Raw genomic sequence first — 16,767 nt, 5'->3', positions numbered from 1 at the left:
TCTGTTTAATAATCTATATTTTAGAATTCTTCCTAGAAATCCACTGATAAATCTCTGATGTTATTTTTAGAATTAATGTCTTTTGGAAATCTAGAATCACACTTACCCATTCATCCTGACTTTGTAGCGTCTATCCCAGTCTTCACCGTGCTTCAGTTAGTGACAAGATTTTAGGGATCATACTTGCAAAATCTTTCCGTTCCTGGGATTCAGTGAATCTGGGCTTGATTACAGGAGTTTCTTTAAAGCAGTTATCAGCTTTCTCACTATCCTCTGTCCGGGTCTTCATTCTCTGTGTAACTCAGGAACGAAGTAGGAGCTGAGGAGTTCTGCTTTCTCTTTGACATCTGTTAACGTGACGCCATCTGCACCAAGCAGTGATCCTGCCTGCTCTTCCTCAGACACGAAGGAGCCGTTTGTGTTGTCCCTAGTATTTTTTTGCAGCCTCAGCTCACCCTGGGTTTCGACTTCCCCTGTACTCTGCCTTTGATTTGTCTGCCCGGCATCAGATTCTTCCTTGGCCGAGAGCCATGTCCTCCATCACCTGTGCATGTCTGGCCTCTGAGAGTTCCCAGGGGAGTCCCAGTGCCTCTCCATTTCTCTCCTCACTGGGATCCCTGATTACTATGTGGTTATGTTTGTTGCTGAGAGTCTTCCATCTCTCATTAGCAGTTGATTGTTTTAGAGTCTTGGGCCAGTGGTGCACGTCTATTTTTCATTTTTTATTCACCAAATCTCCCCACCCACCCTAGCCTTTTTTCCGGCATACCACAAAACTAGAGCAAACTTAAGCAAACACTGAAGTTTATTATAAGGGTGTATAAATGTCTCCTAGAGGCTAAGTGCAGGAATCTGAGTGGGGCTCAGGAAATCCTGGAATCAGGGGCTAGAAAGTCACTGGGTTTCACTATCTCTGCCTTTTGTCTCTGACGCTCACTGGGCATCTGCTTCATTCTGTTTCTGTGTAGACTGGCTTTCTTTGCTTTCCTGGACCTCATGCCAGAACATTATAGAACCACAGCTCCTAAGTTTACAAGTCATGTTTCCAGCTCCCCAAAGAGATGAGCCTGTTGTCTCTCGGTCATGAATACCAATTCACAGGAGACAAAACCTAAGGGGTCTAGCCTGTCAGATGCCCACCACAATCCAACCAGCCAGTAATCATGCTATTCAGGGGTGCCTGGGTGGCTCAGTTGGTTGAGCGTCTGACTCTTGATTTTAGCTCAGGTCATGATCTCCGGGTCATGAGATCAAGCCCTGCATTGGGCTCCAAGCTGGCAGCTCTGTGCTGGGGCCTCTGCACTGAGTGCTCTGAGCTGGGCTTGGAACCTGCTTGGGATTCTGTCTTTCCTTCCTTCCCCCTGCCCCACCTCCACCCACACTCTCTCAAAAGAAAGGAAGAAAGAAAGAAAGGAAGGAAGAAAGAAAGGAAGAAAGAGATCATGCTGTTCAAATGTGGCCACAGGACCTACTCTGCTATGGATTAGGTGGACAATTCTTAGAGAAGTAGAGGGAGGAACACAACCTAATAAGTATCTACTCTTTACTCACACACTCATTCATTCAGCAAACATTTATCATATGTCTAGATACTGTTTTAGCTGTTAGGGACACTATAGGGAAAGCAAAAGAGAATCTTTAGAAATTCTATCCCACTAAATGTGAGGTCCATTTCTAACTCTCTGCACACCCCCCTTTTTTGTACTATGAATGGTCCATTTCTACTCCTTCTATATCAGTAACTGTCTTGTTTGGAGCAGCATTTTCCCTTAGGTACCCGCTGACTTAGAATCTGCGTACTTGAAGGAAATATGCTAAAGAAACACATGAATGAATTATGCAGATACCTGACCCTCCTAAAGAGAAAGACCCATGGAGTATTGAGCCTGTCCAAGGAGGATGCAAACTAGATCCCTGACTTTGTGGTTAGACCACACTTAGTGGATGGATGCTATAGGGAGAAGACACAGGATCGAAAAGGCCAATTGCATTCAAAAAGGAAAAGTTACAAGATGTACAGAACCAGAATCAAACCAGATCAGCCATAATTAAAAAAAATATTTAGATCAACACTTACTAAGCTTTTAATGTAAGACATTAGGTTCTAGGTTCTGTAGGAAATGTAATGAAACAGAAAGCAAACTTCATGACTCAAAGAACTTAGAGTTGGTTGAATAGGTAAGGTAGAAAATAGATAATGTAGGGGCACCTGGGTGGCTCAGTCGGTTGAGTGTCTGACTTAGGCTCAGGTCATGATCTCACGATTCGTGAGTTGGAACTCTATGTCAGGCTCTGTGCTGACAGCTCAGAGCCTGGATCCTGCTTCTGATTCTGTGTCTCCCTCTCGCTCTGCCCCTCCTTTGCTCATGCTCTGTCTCTCTCTCTCTCAAAAAATAAACATTAAAAACATTTTTTAAAAAAGAAAATAGATAATGTAATAAGGAATGCTTATGTTTTGGAATTTGATTATATATACTAGAGGAATTCAGAAAAAAAAAAAAATGAAAACTGCCAGGACTAACTTAGGTCAGGGAAAGCTTCATGTAGGACAAGAATCTAAGCTGGGCCTTTAAGAATGGCAGGATTCATATGTGCAGAAAAAAGTCAAAGAACAATTTTATAGTGAGGATCCAATGTATTTACTTGTTCAACTCAGGGTTCAGAGTTTCAGTTAGTATGTGTTCATTCACTAATTCATTCATCAAACTTTTACTCATTGCCTACTTAAGGAGGTGCTGAATATTATGTGTAAAAGGGTACAAAGATGAAAATCATTCTTATCTCTAGTGTGCTTAATGTGAAGTTTCTTTAAAAGAGTAGGCAGGAGCGCCTGAGTGGCTCAGTCAGTTAAGCATCTGACTTCGGCTCAGGTCATGATCTCACGGTTTGTGGGTTCAAGCCCCGCGTCGGGCTCTGTGCTGACAGTTCAGAGACTGGAGCCTGCTTCGGATTCGTGTCTCCCTCTCTCTCTGACCCTCCCCTGCTCGCACTCTGTCTCTCTCTCTCTCTCAGAAATAAATAAACATTAAAAAAATTAAAATAAATAAATAAAAGAGTAGGCATTATACATGCCCTTATTTTGATGATAGGATGGATATATGTAACCAACCAAACTAAATTATTACAGTGACTTTAAAAGCACCTTCCACAGCATGGTATTTAGCATATATTTTAAGAATCTACCATGTGGTAGTTACAAAAGATAGAGTGAAAAAATCAGACGTAGGTCCTGTGCTCCTAGAGCTTACAATCTGGTTGGAAGGCAGCCATTTAAACAAGAAATTACAATCATGCATGGTTTAATAAAGACAGAAGAGGTAGAGAATAACTAACCTAGCTGGTGAGTCAGGTAAGAAGACTGGCACTCTAAGATGATCCTCAGTGACCCCTTCCCTTGTGTAACTCCCTCCCCTTGAGTGGGCAGGACCTGTGACTTGCTTCTAACTCAAAGAATATGTCAAAGGTGAAGGGATTTTGAAGAGCTAATTAATATTCCCAAATAGCTGACTTTAAATTGATCAAAAGAGATAGCAAGAGAGAAAAAGACCCACAGACTACTGAGCCTGTCCAAGGAAGATGGAAACTGCATCCCTGGCTTTGTGGCTAGATTATACTTAGTGGATAAGTGCTATGGGGAGAAGACACAGGATCGAAAAGGCCAATTACATTCAGTTGGGCCTGTCCTAATCAGACAGGGAGGTCTAGTGGTCAGAGACTCAACGAAGTAGAGATTCTCTTTCCATTTCTACCTTGAAGAAGTAAGTGTCATGTGTTCCATAGCTGCAATCCTGCTAATAACATGAGGGAGTTTAGAAGAAGACCCTTCTCCAGTCAAGTCTTCAGATGATAATGCAGCCCAGCCCACACCCCAATCTCAGCTTTGTAAGGCCCTATGCAGAGGACCCAGCTAAGTCATGGTCGTATTCCACATCCATGAAAACTCCACACCCCCATGAAAACACACAGGGTAAATGTGTGTTATTTTAAGCTGCTAAATTTGTGATACTTTATTATGCAACCATAGAAAACTCATATGATGGTAGATTAGATAGGACAATTTATGATGTGTTCCTGGAGAAAGAAAACTTTTCACACCGAGGCTTTCAACTAGCATTTCTAAACAATGGGACCCATGCTGGGTTTTCTGTATGCTCCCTGTGAAATCCAGGCCAAGTTTATATATAATAGATGAGGTCTCCCTGCCCACTACCTGAGGGTTTCCTGTGTGGAACTCAGTGTAAATATTCACTTGCTGTTAGAGTTGAGGTCATAGAAAGAATATGTTTTTCCCTACTGTTATGATTGTACCTCACTTTATACAAGTAAGATGACACTGACAAACTCTATAAAATTATATTTTTCAAATAGGATTCAATTTTTTTAGTTTTTGATTCATTTGCCCAATTAGCCAAAGTCTATATAGCACCTGCCACTGGCCTAGATCTATACTAAATGTGAACAGAGATGAAGGAAAATTGAGACATGGTTCTACCCTTTGAAGAGCTTGAGAGAGTCTGATGTAGTTTTTAAAAAGTTAAAGAACAATTAAACACTAAATGCTAAAAGTGGGGATCAGGAGGTAACTGCTGAGTGACAAGGAATAATGGAAATAATAAGTTCGATTTCCCAGGATTCTCCTTCAGAGAGAAAGGAAAACACTGGGAATGTTCTTACCTTCCAGCTGAATGCAAGCATGCAACATGAGTTTTGTGACCTGTTAGCCACTGAGACATAAACGCTGCTTATTCAGAATGTTGGAGTAATTTCAAAGGTACTGAGCTGCAACTTTGTTATCCAAACTATGTCTCAGCAAAATTTATTCAAGAAATAATGTTTACTGAACACCTACTATATCGAGTGCTATGCTAGGAATGTGAATACAGTGCTATATCTGTCAGAATGTGTTGTTGTTGTTTTTAAAGTTTTTACTTAAGTAATCTATACACCCAACGTAGGGCTTAAACTCACAACCCTGAGATCACAAGCCACACACTCCTCTGACTAAGCCAGCCAGGCTCCCCTCTGTCAAAATATTTTAAACTAACAGAAAACCCCATTAAAATGGCTCACACAACAAATACATTTATTATCTCGCCAAATAAGAAGTCCTGAGGTTGGTCAGCTCTAGGATGAATTAATTTAGGAACTCACTAACATCATTAAAAATCCAGTTTTTTATTTTAGTTTTCCATCCTCCTTTCCTTAAGACTTTGGCTTGAACCATCTTAGCTGGCTCTCCTCATGGTGACAAGAAAGCTGCCACTGTTCTAGGGACATCTTCACAACACTGTCTAGGGAAGAAACAGCTACTGTTTCTTCCCATGTGTCTTTCACTAATGGGGAAAAAAAATCTCTCTCCCAGAAATCCTTAGCCCCTGATGTCTTATTAACCAGAATTAAATCTCAGGCCTGTGTCTAAACCAGTCAGAACCCACTCCCTGGGGCAGCACTGGGGGTTTATCTTCCCTGGAGCACATGGCCTCAGGAGAGTGGAGACTTGAACAAAAGTGGGGTTCTACCAAATAGAGGAAGGGGAATGAAGAGTGGCTGAGAAGGCCATCTCCTAACAGTATCAATAACTTGTAATTAAGGACAGTAGTAATGACAGTCTCTGCAAGGGCCACAGAAACAGTCTCACAGACAATATGCAGTTACAAACTGGGACAAACACTGACGAGGGGCACCTGGCTGGCTCAGTTGGTAGAGCGGGCGACTCTTGATCTCAGTGTCGTGAGTTCAGGCCCCGTGTTGGATATAGCGCTTCCTTAAGAAACAAATAAACAGGGGCACCTGGGTGGTTCAGTTGGTTAAGCGTCTGACAGCTCAGGTCATGATCTCATGGTTTGCAGGGTTGAGCCCCACATCGGGCTCTGTGCCGACAGCTCAGAGCCTGGAGCCTGCTTCGGATTCTGTGCCTCCCTCTCTCTCTGCCCCTCCCCAGATCATACTTGCTCTCTCTCTCTCTTCCTCTCTCTCAAAAATAAATACAAATATTTAAAAAATGTAACAAAAAACAAAAATAAAAAAGCACCATGATCAGAGAGAACCGATGGCTGGGAGACACAGTAGGGTGACCACAGAGAGGTCACAGTCAAGAAGGGCCATTCAGAGGACATGAAAGATGAGTAGAAACGAGCAGGTAGAGGGCTGGGGGAAGAACATTGCAGGCAGGCGGAACAGGTCTGTCTCTTTCGAGAACACGGGAAGGAGATGGGCCTGGGAGAGGGGACTGGCAGGGGGAAATGGCACAGAAAGAGCATGGGGCAGCAGGCAGGGGGTCCTCTCTGCAGCAGGAAGAGTATGGATTGTGTTCTAAGAGCGATGTAAAGGCACTTGAAGGTTTCAACACAGGGGCACGATGTGATCTGACTTGTCTTTTAAAACACCAATCTGGCTGCGGTGTGGAGAGTGGATGGAGGGGATGAGGAGAGGTGAGGAGTGACAGAGGCTCTGCAACAGGAGGGATGGCGAGAATGTGGACAGAGTTGAGTATGAACAGTATTTCTGGTGCTCTGGGTATACAAGGACGGGCTGTCCCGGGACTGCCCCCTGGAGGTGTACGGTCTGTGTGAGGGGCCAAGATGCAGGTGCACACACATAACTCTTCTCTGGGGGGAGAGTGATTAAGTGTCACATGGGAGAAGGTGAGAGCACAGTTTTCGGGCTTCGGGGGAGCCTGATTATTTCCAGGTGGCTTCTGAAGGCAAGTGATCTTTGAGCAGGCGCTATGCAAGGTGGGTCTGAAGGTGCAGACATGAGATGAAGCGGCTTGGGCCAAAGCAAAGAGGCAGGAAATGTAGACCTAGAGGAACAGAAACAAGTGGGAGGGTTTGTAGGGCTTTGTGAAGGCTCAGTCCGGAAAATAAGGCTAGAAAAGTCATGGGGGTCAGCTTAAGGGGAATTCTGTGTGGCAGGTGAGGATAATAAAATAAAAAAATAAGGAACAACAAAAAAAAGTTTAAATAAAATCTAGCTTAGCTACAAAACCACTTGGTTTTCAGGGCTCCTGAGTGACTCGGTCGGTTGAGTGTCCAGTTTTGGCTCAGGTCATGATCTCGCACTTCATGGGTTCTGTGCTGACAGCTCAGAGTCTGGAGCCTGCTTCCGATTCTGTCTTCCCCTCTCTGCCTCTCTCTCTCTCTCTCTCAACCCCTCTCTCAAAAATAAATAAACATTAAAAAAAAATTTTTTTAACGACTTGGTTTTCCTAGTAACAATCAAATACATGCTAATCAAGTTTTGATTATTCACTGGTTGGAGTCACAGTATCTCCTTCCAGTATCACTGCCACCTGCCAGTCATTTGCCAATGATTTCTAACTTCCTTTTAAGATATCCCTTCATCATTTAATTGAGCATTGGTTCTGGGGGTCCTAGCATGAGAAGCCACGGCCCAGCTCGCAGGCGTTGAGCAGATGCAGAAATAAATTGCAACAAATACAGCCTAAGTGTGAGGGACGAGGTGGTACAAAGGAGGGGAGGGGCGCCTGGGCGGTTCAGTCGGCAAAGCGTCCAACTTTGGCTCAGGTCATGATCTGCAGCCCCGAGTAGGCTCTGTGCTGACAGTTCGGAGCCTGGAGCCTGCTTTGGATTCTGTGTCTCCCTGTCTCTCTGGCTCTCCCTGCTCACACTCTATCTCTGTCTCTCTTAAAAATAAATAAACATTAAAAGAAATTCAAAGTAAGGGAAAATTCTCTCTACTACCTGAATTGTGCGGCGAGATCTCAGAGAAGTGGGACGTTTAACTGGGCTTTTCCAGGCAAAGGAGTGAGGTGGGAAGGGCTTCCAAACACAGGGGATGCTCCATACAGACACACGCACACCTTCTCGATTCTCAGTCGGTCCTGCAAGCCCTATGGAAGGTACATTTTTAAAGTTTGTTTTCGGGCTGTTTGGGGAAGGTTACTGATAACCTGTGAGTTCTTTTGGTTACTACAGAACAATAGTTGATCCTCGTAAACATGCATTTGAACCAATGTTAACAAGAAGTCAGGATCGAGCAAGTAAAATTAGTTAGACTCTCTGCTCCCAATTACTCTCCAGGGAGGTTTCATTGATCCTTCCTTTTCCAGGACAGCAAGGAAAGGAATCTTAAACCCGTTTTTGTGGAGACTAGGAACGCATTAGTTATCAACAAGACTCCTCCTGTCTTCAGTTTTTCACAGAGGGATGAAAGAATTCATAATTCACTGTCATATCTGGCTCCTAATTTTGGGGGAGGGACAGAGAGAGAGAGAGAGAGAGAGAGACAGAGAGAGACAGAGAGAGACAGAGAGACAGAGGATCCTGATCAGGCTCCTCACTTGTCAACACACAGCCCAATGTGGGGCTTGAACTCACAAACCGGGAGATCATGACCTTCATGACCGGAGCCGAAGTCGGACACTTAACTGACTGATCCGGCTCCTTGTTGTTTCTTATTTTTTGATTTTATTATCCTCACCTGCCACACAGAATTCTTCCTTTGTGGGAGATTGATCCCCTCTGAGCTTCCTACGAGTTCATAACAGTTATCTCGGATCCAGGTGGACACCCAAGACCGTCCTGTCTCAGTAATTTGTTAATTGCTTGTTTTCGCTCAAGATCAAAAACAAATCTATCCAGACAGTCTATGAGGTTGTGAGAAAGTGAGCAAGGAATTCATTTAGGACTGAAGAGAACTATCCTATCATCCAACACCCTCAATTTTTTTAAGTTTTTAAAAATTTATTATTTATTTTGGGAGAGAGAGAGAGAGAACCAGTTGGGGAGGGGCAGAGAGAGGCAGGGACAAAGAATCTGAAGCGGGCTCTGTGCTGACAGCAGAGAGCCCGACAAGGGGCTTTAACCCGTGAACTGTGAGATTATGACCTGAGCTGAAATCAAAGGCTTAAAAGACTGAGCCATCCAGGCACCCCCAACACCCTCATTTAATAACAATATGGAAATGGAGGCCCAACCAGGTGCATCCACCTGTCGAGGTTGCCCTGAGCCTGGGGGCAGAGACCTGACCAGAAGCTGCCCCGAAGCAAGGGGTGGAAGAGAGAAGCCAGCTGGGAGACAGAGCAGAAGCATTTTGGGGAAGTGACCCATGGCAGGCAGTATCTGATGTACTTCCTCTCCTCCACACTCCGCCCCCACTTGCCCTCCCTCTCTCTTTCCTTTTGTCTCACGTTAGGATTGTGCGTCAGTTGCCAAAAGGTGGGGACATTTCCTGAACCTTTGCAACACTGAGAGGTTGTCTTCAGGGAGCACATTGTGAGCACCGCAACAGGGAAGCGAGGGTCTGGGAGCGGCCCCGCTGAGGGAAACACCAGCTTGCCCTCTCCCTGTCCCCTGGCAGCCCCCCCAAGCCCCCTGGCCTGTGCCTGACCATGTCCCTGGCTGAGGCCATCAGCCTCTGGAATGAAGGGGTGCTGGCAGCTGACAAGAAGAATTGGAAGGGAGCCCTGGACGCCTTCACTGCAGTCCAGGACCCCCACTCCAGGATTTGCTTCAACATCGGCTGCATGCACACAATCCTGGACAACATGCCCGAGGCGGAGAAGGTGAGTGGAGGCCCCTCTCCCCTCTCGCCGGGCCTCCTCTGTGCCATGTAATTAGTGGTTCTCAATCCCGGCTGCGCTTTAGAGCTTTAGAAACCTCTCGGAGCTTTGAAAGAGCAAGAGCTGCACAGGCCCCACCCCCGGGGATCTTGATTGAATTGGCCTGGGGAGGGGCCTGCACAGCGTTAGTTTTTAAAAGCTCCCCGGGTGGTTCTATTGGGCTCTGGGCTGGGAACCACTCGGTGTGGGTTTTGCTCTCCTTTCTTGTCCGTCTATTAAATTCAAATCGCTCTGGAGTCATTCTTTAACACCTTTATGAAGACTCTCCTGGTTTTGTTTCCTTCTCTGAACTCCTGCTGGCCACAAGATCTCCACCTGCTTCACACCCGGTTAAAAAGCCCCTTCGTGTGCCTGAGCTTTGCCAGCCTTGCGATCAAGAGGAGGGACTTAAGAAACATAGATTTCCTCTCAAGTGACAATTTTCATTAATCTTCCACTTTTTGGGGAGCTTCTGAGGCTGCCAGAAGGAAATCATACTGTGATTGATGAATGATGTCTGCCGAGGGCATGCTGTGGGTGTCCTGGCATCTTTTTCAAATGTTTTTTTTCTCTTTCATATTCTCTAGTGTAGGGTTGAGCATTCTCAGTGATCACTCTTTGGGTTCGTCAGGGTAAGCTGGAGAGGGACTGGAGTTTGGAAGCAGAAGATCCAGGTTCAATTGCCAGCTCTGCCTCTCTCTAGACCTTGGTCTCTGGCAAGTCACGTAGACTCCTGACTCTCAGTTTCCTGAGAGGGACAAAGATGAGGATTAGGTGAGGCAGCAACTATTCAATTCTGTGTCGCTTCACGCCACTGTGTAAATGCTATTTTCCCCATTTATGGCCAGTCTTGGCAAGGGGGTATGGACAGACTCCCCAGCACCCTTAGAGCCAGATCTCCTCCCACAGCCATCCTGGCCGTGACTGTGACCAGCCAGTGGGCAAAGGGAGAGGAGTGAAGACACTTGGAATACCCACACAGACCTCATGTCAGGTCTAAGGGGGGCAGATGGGAGCAGAGGCGAGGACCTCAGTCCCCACCTCCTCTCAGAGGCTGAATGAACAGCACCCCAGATTCCGGGGGCTGCTGGAGACAAAGAGCACATTGTCGGGGGTGAGGCTGGCTGAGCACAGCAGCCAGCCTGGGCACAGCTATGCCAGCGGGGGCTGTTTGCTCCCACCTCGGTGGAGGGGCTCCTTGGTGAGGCTGTGCAGGGGTCGCCGGTCACCTCCCTGCTGGCTCACTGCCGGGCCTTCCTCTGGCTGCACAGATGCGTCCTCCAGTTCTTCAGCTTCTGGGCCCCTCATTCTCCGTGCCTTTACTTGGTTTCCTGCTTCCTTCCTTACTACTGGCATTTTACATGCATTCTTGTTATTATTTTGATTTCATAATTTTTATTTACTAAATAAGTATAATACTATATATAAATAATAGCATTTTAATTGTTTTCGTATCTAATTGTCAGTAATCTTGAAATTCAGTCAGGAATCTTGAAATTCAGGTACTAACATCTCCTTTAAAAAATTTTTTTGACGTTTTTTAATTTTATTTTTGAGAGAGAGAGATTGATAGAGCATGAGCCGGGGAGGGGCAGAGGGAGAGAGGGAGACACAGAATCCGAAGCAGGCTCCAGGCTCTGAGCTGTCAGCACAGAGCCGACGCGGGGCTCGAACTCACGACCGCAAGATCACGACCTGACCTGAAGTGGGAGGCTTAACCGTCTGAGCCACCCAGGCGCCCCTAACATCTCCATTTTACAGAGGTGTCTGACCTCTTGTCACCTTCAAGACCCAGACCATTCTCACGACCCTTCTTGCCTCTCCCTTTGGACTCATCTCACATTCCTCACCGCCTGAGTCCTTGGCCACCTACAGATCCTTTCTCTCTCCACAGGCCTTCACCAGAAGCATTAACCGAGACAAGCACTTGGCAGTGGCCTACTTCCAAAGAGGGATGCTCTATTACCGGATAGAGAAGTAAGTGGTTTGTGTTGCACAAGCTGGGGAAGTTTGCAGAGAAGCCCAGACAGGGTCTTGGTGCTGCTGGGCTTGGTGTTTGTGAAGTATCTTTCCAGCTTCTGTTGGGAAGTGTGACTAGAACTTCTCTGGCAGTTATGCAAAAGTCAGCATGAAGCAGAAGCCCTCTCCAGGGAAAGAGGGAGGGAACACAAGCCTGCCTCCCAGTTATAAATCTGCTGTGTCTTAGCGCACAACGAGCCTACGTAACGTAGGCCTTCCATTCAGCGGGTGTGATGCCCCACCAGCATCCCTGATCGGTCATAGCTTGGGCAGTGCTGGTGGTAAATATTTTGGCCATCAAGGGAATACCCGTGATGGTCTACTACTAGGAGGAGGTATTGAGTTATCACACAATGAGGATTATCATGAGACCACATCAAGGCCCTCCTGCATTTCCACAGAATGTGTTTACAAAAGCCTGGTTTAATCCATTCAATGAAATACAGTTTGGCCCCCAAAATGACAATGCAAACTATTAACATATGTATAAGGATATACTAATACAGATAAATAAGTAGCTTATATATTAATATGGGGAAAAGTTCACAGTAGACGTTAAATTTTAAAACACAGAGTTCAATATGTGTAACACAATTCCATTTCTTTTCACAGAATGGTCTGGAAGGCCATAGGCCAAAACATTGGCAGTAGTTCTTTCTGGGTTGGTGACATTTTAGGGATTTCTATTGTCTTCTATCAGCCTATCTGTATTTCTCCTATGTTTACAGTCAACACAAAATCATTAGTAAAACACTACATAAATGCAAAATGAAAGCTAATCTCAATTCCCACTCCTCACCTCCCAATACCCCCAAAACAGACATACAAATAGCAAAGGAAAAATATCCTAAGCATCAATTTAAAATGTCTTAGGGGATGGCAAACCTCCCTTTGTAGACATTGTTCTATTAATGGGCACAAGTTCTAGGGAAGGTGAGTTTGGCTCAGCCTAAGGAAGAACTTTCAAACAGTGAAAATGGTGAGGTCATGGTGTGGGTGGTGTGGTGTGGGTGTGTGTGTGTGTGTGAGGAGAGAGAGAGAGAGAGAGAGAGAGAGAGAGAGAGAGAGAATCCTCAGCAGGTGAGGCAGGGCAAAGGGGAAATAGCAGAGAACATCCAGGTATTGGGGAACGGCTGGGCTCTCATCCTGGGCAATCTTGAAAGGCTTGGATCGTAGGATCTATCAGAAACAGAGCCTAGAAAGCTGCTGTGCTCAGCTGTTGCTAGGGGCAACCATTAGAGGCTCAGAGGACTTCCAAGATGTAGATACAATTACCTGAATGAGGAAGGGCTGGAGTGAAGTCTTCCCGGAAGAAAAACCACAGACACAGAGGCTATCTAGGGAGAGAAAGCCTGGGATTGAAGGAAGATATATACAAGAATTTACCTTTTGGTGGCGTCCTGCCTGTCTCCTTTCTTATTCTCTCTCCTTATTCTCCTTGTCCCCCCACTCCCTCATCCCTATGTTCTCCAGATGGGTGGAATGAGCAGGGAGGCTTGAGCACAAATTCTCCAGTTAGTCTGAAATCTCAAAAGACGAACTCTAAGGCCATCCTTTAATTAGCTCTAACCGCCTATAATGACGGGAGACAACTGGCAATGAGGGAAGGCTCCCAGAAGAAATTTCTACACAAAAATGCCCAGAAGTCCCAGAAAGGCTTGGATTTTGAGTGAAGCAGAGATCTTAGAAAGATATAGGAATGAGACCTAGGATTCAATTAGTCTGTGATTGATAATAGTTAAGTCTGAGAGAAAAAAAATCTACCAAACTTGATCATCAATTCAGCGACAATCTACTGAGGAAATAATATAAATAAGCTACTATTCTGGACTTCTGAGCTGTCTCTTCTGCTCGATCCATAGGCATTAGTGTCCCCACCTCCCAAGGCTCTGCCCTTGACACTTTCCCTTCTTATCACAATAGCAATGGTTGCTAAATGGCAAAATTTATGGGCTATCTTTCCAGAAAAGCACATACAAGCACATACATACTTCTACATAAAATTTCAGGGGGTTCTGTGTCCCCTAAAAATCTGTATATGAACCCTTAGGAATCTCACCCTTTCCCACAGCATTGACCTCCACCTATAGCCAGCCAGCTGCTAAATCTCTACCTGGGATCAACCCAGCATGTCTCTTTTCCCAAACCTTGTCAAGTTGACCTCTCAAATGTCTCTTAAACCCACCCATTTTTCTCCATCAGGTTTAGACCCTCATTTTCACCAGGGCTATTGCAATCACTTCCAAACTGGTTTCTCATCCCTTAGTTTTGTCTTCCTTATTCCAGAGTGATCTTTAAAAAATAAATGTGATCTGCTTAAGAACTTCCAGCGGGGGGCAACTAGGTGGCTCAGTTAGTTGAGTGTCTATGACTCTTGGTTTGGGCTCACGTCATGACCCCAGGGTCAGGGTCATGAGATCAAGCGCTGTGTCAGGTTCCACGCAGAGCATGGTCTGCTTAAGATTCTTTCTCTCTCCCTCTGCCCCTCGCCTGTGTGCACACGTGCTCGCTTTCTATCAATAATTTAAAAAAGAACTTCCAGTGGATTCTAGTACTAAAGGATAAAGTTCCTTGGCCTGCTTCTATGTGGTCCCGCAGCTGCCCACCCACTCACTCACCCTGCAAGCATTCTCCCGAGTCTGCTCGACCACTACGGCAGTAACCACTCTCTTCTGTGCCTTTTTCTTTTTTTCTTTCTTTCTTTTCTTTTGTTTTTTTACCTTTTTTAAAGTTTATTTTTTGAGAGAGAGAGAGAGAGAGAGAGCACATGGGGGAGGGACAGAGAGAGAGAGAGTAGGGTGGGAGAGAGAATCCCAGGCAGGCTCCCCACTGTCAACATAGAGCCTGATGCAGAGCTCAGACCCACAAACTGTAAGATCATGACCTGAGCTGAAACCAAGAGCTGGATGCTTAAACTACTGAGCCACCCAGGTGCCCCTCTTCTGTGTCTTTTAAAATAACATCTGTGGGGGTACTGACTCTTGGTTTTGGCTCAGGTCACGATCCTGAGGTTTGTGGGTTCGAGCCCCACATTGGCCTCTGTGCTGAGAGTGCAGAGCCTGCTTGGGATTCTCTCTCTCTCCCTCTGTCTGCCCCTCCCCTGCTCACTCTCCCTCTCTCTCTCTGAAAATAAATAAATTTAAAAAAAAAAGAAGAAGAAAATAACATCGGTGACAGATATTGGCTTATATATTTATCTCCTTCACTACTCTTTGAGTTTCTCAAGAGAAATCTTTAGTTATTCACTCTTGTATTCCCGTGTCTAATATAGTAGTTAATAAATGTTTATGGAATTAATTAAAAGCAAGCAAAATATACCCTCTGCTTTAAGGAACTTTAAAAGGGAGAAAGAGGTCACAAACACTAATACCTATAACACAAGGCAGAAAGGGGAAAGTGCTAGAAGAGATTATTTTGAAATGAGTGCCATGGCTCATGGAAAAGATGCTCAACGTCGCTCCTCATCAGGGAAATACAAATCAAAACCACACTCAGATATCACCTCACGCCAGTCAGAGTGGCCAAAATGAACAAATCAGGAGACTATAGACGCTGGAGAGGATGTGGAAAAACGGGAACCCTCTTGCACTGTTGGCAGGAATGCAAACTGGTGCAGCCACTCTGGAAAACAGTGTGGAGGTTCCTCAAAAAATTAAAAATAGACCTACCGTATGACCCAGCAGTAGCACTGCTAGGAATTTACCCAAGGGATACAGGAGTACTGATGCATAGGGGCACTTGTACCCCAATGTTTATAGCAGCACTCTCAACAATAGCCAAATTATGGAAAGAGCCTAAATGTCCATCAACTGATGAATGGATAAAGAAATTGTGGTTTATTTTTTTTAAATTTTTTAAAATTTATTTATTTTTTATTTTTTTTAATGTTTATTTATTTTTGAGACAGAGAGAGACAGAGTATGAATGGGGGAGGGTCAGAGAGAGGGAGACACAGAATCTGAAATAGGCTCCAGGCTCTGAGCTGTCAGCACAGAGCCCGACGCGGGGCTCGAACTCACAGACCGTGAGATCATGACCTGGGCTGAAGTCGGCGGCTTAACCGACTGAGCCACCCAGGCACCCCAAGAAATTGTGGTTTATATACACAATGGAGTACTACTATGTGGCAATGAGAAAGAATGAAATACGGCCCTTTGTAGCAACATGGATGGAACTGGAGAGTGTTATGCTAAGTGAAATAAGCCATACAGAGAAAGATACCATATGTTTTCACTCCTATGTGGATCCTGAGAAACTTAACAGGAACCCATGGGGGAGGGGAAGGAAAAAAAAAAAGAGGTTAGAGGGGGAGAGAGCCAAAGCATAAGAGACTCGTAAAAACTGAGAACAAACTGAGGGTTGATGGGGGGTGGGAGGGAGGGGAGGGTGGGTGATGGGTATTGAGGAGGGCACCTTTTGGGATGAGCACTGGCTGTTGTACGGAAACCAATTTGACAATAAATTTCATATATTAAAAAAAAAAATGAAATGAGTGCCATGGGGTCCAGGAAAATGACTTCTTAATGAGTAGGTTAGGAATTCTTCCAGATTACAATGGGACTTGTGTAGGGTGACAATGTTATGCGTCCTTCTTTGTCTGTTTCCCCCACTTTTATGTGTTGTTGCATGGCTCTCCCATCATTATGAAATTGCAGAGAACGAAGTTTGAGTGTGTGTCCGAGAAGGCAGGCGGTGCCTCAGTGCTGACCAGGACCTTGTCCGACCCAGCCTTCTCCTTTGGAAGGGGAAGGAGCTCTAAGTTGCAGTTCGGACCCTGAGCCTTATGAATCTTAGGGCTGTGATAGGAACGGCGAACACTTTAGACGGAGCTGGCCCACAGACGCAGCACAACAGAGCCTCCCCCTGCATGGAGGTGTCTCACATTTTGACTTCAGCGTGCTAGAATTCTCCAGCATTCTGGATACAAGTGCCGGGGCTGCAGGATCCTGGGCTGCCTGGGCACTGGTGGCGCGGGAACAATCAGGAACGTCAGTGGTCCCTGAGAAACCTGTACGGGGAGTACTGCAAAAATGAGGATTGTAAACCCTCTCGGGCTCAGAGCTGGTGAAAAGCCACTCGAGGTTGCTGCTGTGCTGGTGAGCCCTCCCTAGGGGGGGGGTGGGGGCTCTGGGTCCAGGGCAGCCCTCTCTGGGTGGGTGTGGAGAAAGCCCTCCTGCCTGGCCCAG

The 16,767-nt window shown here is 45.6% G+C and overlaps 1 protein-coding gene across 3 annotated transcripts in view; it reads left to right on the top strand.

The window, feature by feature from the left end:
* Window positions 1-9,135: 9,135 nt before the first annotated feature.
* Window positions 9,136-16,767, top strand: part of NCF2 (neutrophil cytosolic factor 2) — a 33,341-nt gene continuing 25,709 nt past the window's right edge. Inside the window, exons 1-2 of one of the 3 annotated variants that reach the window (XM_053209490.1) lie at window positions 9,136-9,526; window positions 11,457-11,539. In XM_053209490.1, the coding sequence (XP_053065465.1) occupies window positions 9,353-9,526; window positions 11,457-11,539 (257 nt within the window). In that variant the 5' untranslated portion in view covers window positions 9,136-9,352. Of the gene's footprint in view, window positions 9,527-9,751; window positions 10,337-11,456; window positions 11,540-16,767 lie in introns of those variants that run through there. The other 2 variants (XM_027074380.2, XM_053209491.1) reach the window with 2 other exon arrangements.

The sequence above is a fragment of the Acinonyx jubatus genome, chromosome E4, assembly GCF_027475565.1.
Source record: "Acinonyx jubatus isolate Ajub_Pintada_27869175 chromosome E4, VMU_Ajub_asm_v1.0, whole genome shotgun sequence".
Taxonomy (NCBI): Eukaryota; Metazoa; Chordata; class Mammalia; order Carnivora; family Felidae; genus Acinonyx; species Acinonyx jubatus.
The sequence above is the reverse complement of the archived record's forward strand: the minus strand, read 5'-3'. Positions and strand labels throughout refer to the sequence as shown.